Genomic DNA, 4242 nt, shown 5'->3' on the forward strand with positions numbered 1-4242 from the left:
CATGCCCATTGAAGGTGGAGAAAAACCATTGTCGGCTAAGACCAATTACGCTAATCGACGAGTTCAAGCTAAACATGCCAAGCAGGCAAGGTCTGCCTGACGATGTGGCTGGTTGTGCAGGTGACTCGCGAGAACGACAGTAGCTAACCGTAGTGTGGTGAACCGCGAATCTGTCCCACATGTACCAGCTTGCGCAGTCGCACAAAGTACGCGAACACGGGAAGAATCTGATGTTAGCGTGGTCTTCGATAAGAGTGCGTGCAACAGTAGTGTCCTGTCATCGCTCGATGATAGGTCGTACAGCCCGTATCGATGATACTTTGCAGGTATAACCTCGCGCGTATGTGGGCCAGCCCACATGTAAAGTTGCGCATCCGCATGGTGACCTTACTTGGGCGTAACATCTTTTAGACGGAATCAACTTATAGTGGTAAGTAGCGTCCCAAGTGCTAACTCAAAAAGAAATGGCTCATCTCGAACTGACGCTCAAGGGTCATGAGAAATCGTTGAACGAGATAGCTTTCATCCATGGCACCCGTCTCCTTGTCACTGGCTCCACAACAAGAGTCTTCTGGTATAGAAACTGCAGTGCGTTGACGAGGGATTATTGCCTGCAGCGATACTAGAGGATGAGTTTATGGTCACGGATCAAGCTAAGATTGGGTTAGTTAGTACCTCTGCCATGAAAAACCACGTGATTCTGCCATTTGCTCGCCGGCTACCTCAAAATAGTTCTGCCCACAACACTATCTAATTAGGCGGCACCCGAGAGCTGTGACGCCATATGTCGTGATCACTGTATGACTACCCACTGCTCAAGCCACGCATAAGCCTAAAAATGGCCAGTGGGACACAAATTCGAGTTCTTTACTCACCAACCCATGTTTGTAGTACCAGCCAGTCTAAGCCAACATGGTGTCTACAGCCCCTCCAAGTTCGTGGTCGACGTATGGCTCGTGATTATGAGGTATCTTTTCCGTCCTGGACATCATGAGGCTTGGAAGTGTGAGTCTGCGATAGACTGCCACTCTCTGTGAACCATTTTATGCTTATTCACAGACATGTCGAACATTGCACGAATTTGCCTCATTACGACATGTCTGGCGCGACGTCCTCTTTCGGCATCGTTTCTTGATCAATGCTACCCACATCTACGTTCATGCACTGCGGAAGACATTCGTCACCAGCTGAAAACCGCTGCCCGACTAGACCACATATGGACACAGCCTAGCATTGCCCCTAAGCGTCTTTACTCGTTCCCACTAGATTTCCCTGGTGTATTTCAAGGTCTCAAATTTCTTCCGGGTGGGACATGGCTAGTGTTGCTCTTCCACTGTCGAAATCTCAACCCTACTCGACACTCTAACTTGTGCTTAATAAAACCAAGCACGGGTGCTGGATTTCCCGCTGCATCTACGACCTTTCAGAGCGAGATTTGCTGGCTCCCCTTCGTCGACCAAGACGGTCCGTATAAATCGGCTCGTGGCGATGACCTCATGCTACTACGAACTAAGTGCAGTGACGGGTACGATGTATCCTCAAGGGCCTAATTCCCCATACTCACGAACTCCAACTAGATCCAACACCTTTGGAATCATGCATCTAAATACAAAGGTACCCTCAGTCACGATACCTCTCATTTTTCGCACAAACGTGTTTGTGCGGAACTATGCGGCAGCAGGAGACTATGTCGTGTATGGGTGGATTACTTCGGACAGGAGGCATTTCCTTCGTATCATGCAGCTAAACGAGAATTACGACAGTTTTCGAAAGGATATGACTGTTGAAATTGACTGTCCAAAGGGACACGACGGCAAACTCCGCGTAAGTGCGTTGATGCAAACAATCTAATTGGAGAATACCGATGAATCTGTACAGATACGGTACGACCTGCGCCTGTCCGGTCGGGTTCCGTGCATCTTGCTCGTCAGCACGCGATTGATGGCTGCGTATAATATTCCCTCTACTGTACCCAACGACTTCGATGCAAACTCACCACCGTTGCTTACGCCATTCTGGCAGCTTCGCCCTGCTGGCGTGACCTTCGGATGTTTGGTCAAAATGTTTCATGAAGGCGCTATAGTATCTTTGTATGAAGGCCAGATTCGATTCATACGACCTGACCTCGATGCATCGGAACCAAATGCCTGCGTCATTGAGAAGTACAATGTAAGCTTTGCTCCGCATCCTCGGATCCAGGGAGTGCCTCACCTTCCATTACAGTTTGAGCCGCCACATCCACAAAGCTCACAGCGGCCGTGCTTGTTCGCAGCGCAGCGCATATTCTGGCTTTTCTTCCCTGCCCAACCAGAAAGGGACGACATGTCCTTGGCAAATGGCTATCGAGACGACCACAGGACCAGAAAACGACCACCGTGAAGGTCGTACACTTATGGACCTCCAGGAAACTCAGACCCCGGCTCCATCTGTGACAACTCGAATACTGCAGGATTGGGATGAGCTTTCGGGGAGACTTTGTATTAGAAGCGTACAAAGCCGCTTTACGCAGTATCCGAGGTGTCGAAGGACTGTTTGGCGGGTCACATTGGTAGATTTCGTTTGAGAGAGTTACCTGAATCTATTGTAGAAACATTGCATATCAGTTGACCTGTTTTTTGTATCCATTTACGTTCATTAGAGACTAGTATAGTACTCTATGGTTGAACGAAATCGTTCAACTAGTTTTGTATGCGTAAGCGCAACATTATAAATTTGCATCAAATTATCATCTTGAAGGAGCCTCCGCTTCTGATTTTCCTTGTGCAGCGAATTATGTTCACGACATTAAATAGCTGGTAGATGCGAGGTTGTCAGGCGGGTAGTAGTAGCAAAGAAATCCGCAATCCACATGCAGTATACTATAGAGCACCTAGGGACTTGGTCGCATTACAAAATAACATGTTAAGACTCGAGGTCCTAATTCGCGCGAAAGCATGATTTCTGCTTCGTGCAAGTACTGGTGGGTAGCTAATTCCAGCACAATATGTACTGGCTGCCTACACCTATCGCTCTCAACTTCGGGCACCAAATTAGTACCGTATACAAGTCTACGAGGAAACACAGTTCGCGTGTTCCCTGCAGGGTACCCGAACATTCGGACCGTTTTCGTGCTATACACTACTAGTACCAGTCAACACCCTTACGAGCTCCGAGTCCTGGAAAGCCATCGAAGTCATACAAGATCCTGGCTCGGGTTCAGCCGTGTGCTTAGCGTTATATCTTCGAACGCTTAGGATGAGACGTGGTCCCAGCACGAACAATTGCACAAACACGGCGATTTGAAGTATGCCATAATAAATTTGAGCTCCCACGGAAGATGAGTCCTATAGACAAAATAGGAGTGATCAGATGCAAGATGACAATCACAGATCGGCATACTTACTACTATGTTGGGAGACAGGCAGCCAAGGCTGAAACAAGAAACAGCAGCAAAGCTAGCACATGTGGAATTTCAGCGAAAGAAGGTCAGTCGCGTTAAGATCGGAAGCTCACGCTGCAAAGTAAAGCACATGACTTTTCATCAACACCCTGAAACAGTCCCCAGTAGACCACTCTGTAGATGACCACGGCATTTCACGGAGATGTTTTACAGTAATCCAAACTGCAAGACAGAGTGCGATGACCTCCCACACAATGCGGAGTATCCAAACCCCGGCCAATAGAAGTTCAAGTTGGGTTTTTCTCCGAACCTCGTAAACACACTGATGGGTACTGGAGAGGATGAGGTCATCTGGAATTCGTCGTATCAGCTTGATGGCTCAAGGTATTTTATGGTAATTGAAGCGTACCCCAAGAAAAATTGCGGATCGCTAATACGGCCAGTAGTCCACAGGCGATTGTGAAAGTTGGAAAGATTGTAATGAGAAGAACGAGGATTTTTCTGGAGCACTGATACATGGCATATAATCGAGCAGCCATGATAACTTGCAAGATATGTCAGTCGAACATCATCGGGGTTCACAGCCAAGTAACTCACTGCCGATCACGGTATATATGACAAAATATATCCCCGCCTGTATCAGGAAAACTACGTTACCTGAAAAATATAGTTACTGAAGAGTCTCGGGTGATTAAACACTTTGGCCAAACTTACAGCTATTTCAGATGTCATATCGAATCCCCCAACAATCCAGGAATCTCACTCACTCCTAAGTAGAGGTGTAGTCAGTTAGACGGGCATGACAGGCAGGCGCTGGTACACAATAATTACCGCAACTGTCATCGAAACTCCCGGGATACTCG

The 4242-nt window shown here is 47.6% G+C and overlaps 1 protein-coding gene across 1 annotated transcript; it reads left to right on the plus strand.

The window, feature by feature from the left end:
• The first annotated feature begins 722 nt into the window (after nt 1-722).
• On the plus strand, nt 723-2728 carry DFJ58DRAFT_816293 (uncharacterized protein). Its single transcript, XM_041391744.1, has 7 exons — nt 723-967; nt 996-1005; nt 1060-1126; nt 1174-1525; nt 1578-1824; nt 1879-2169; nt 2312-2728. The coding sequence occupies exons 1-7, from the start codon at nt 882-884 to the stop codon at nt 2561-2563; spliced, it is 1305 nt and encodes a 434-aa protein (XP_041237524.1). The 5' UTR covers nt 723-881; the 3' UTR covers nt 2564-2728.
• Nucleotides 2729-4242: the final 1514 nt, after the last annotated feature.

The sequence above is a fragment of the Suillus subalutaceus genome (genome assembly GCF_016647625.1).
Source record: "Suillus subalutaceus strain FC151 chromosome Unknown DFJ58scaffold_177, whole genome shotgun sequence".
NCBI classification, from domain to species: Eukaryota; Fungi; Basidiomycota; class Agaricomycetes; order Boletales; family Suillaceae; genus Suillus; species Suillus subalutaceus.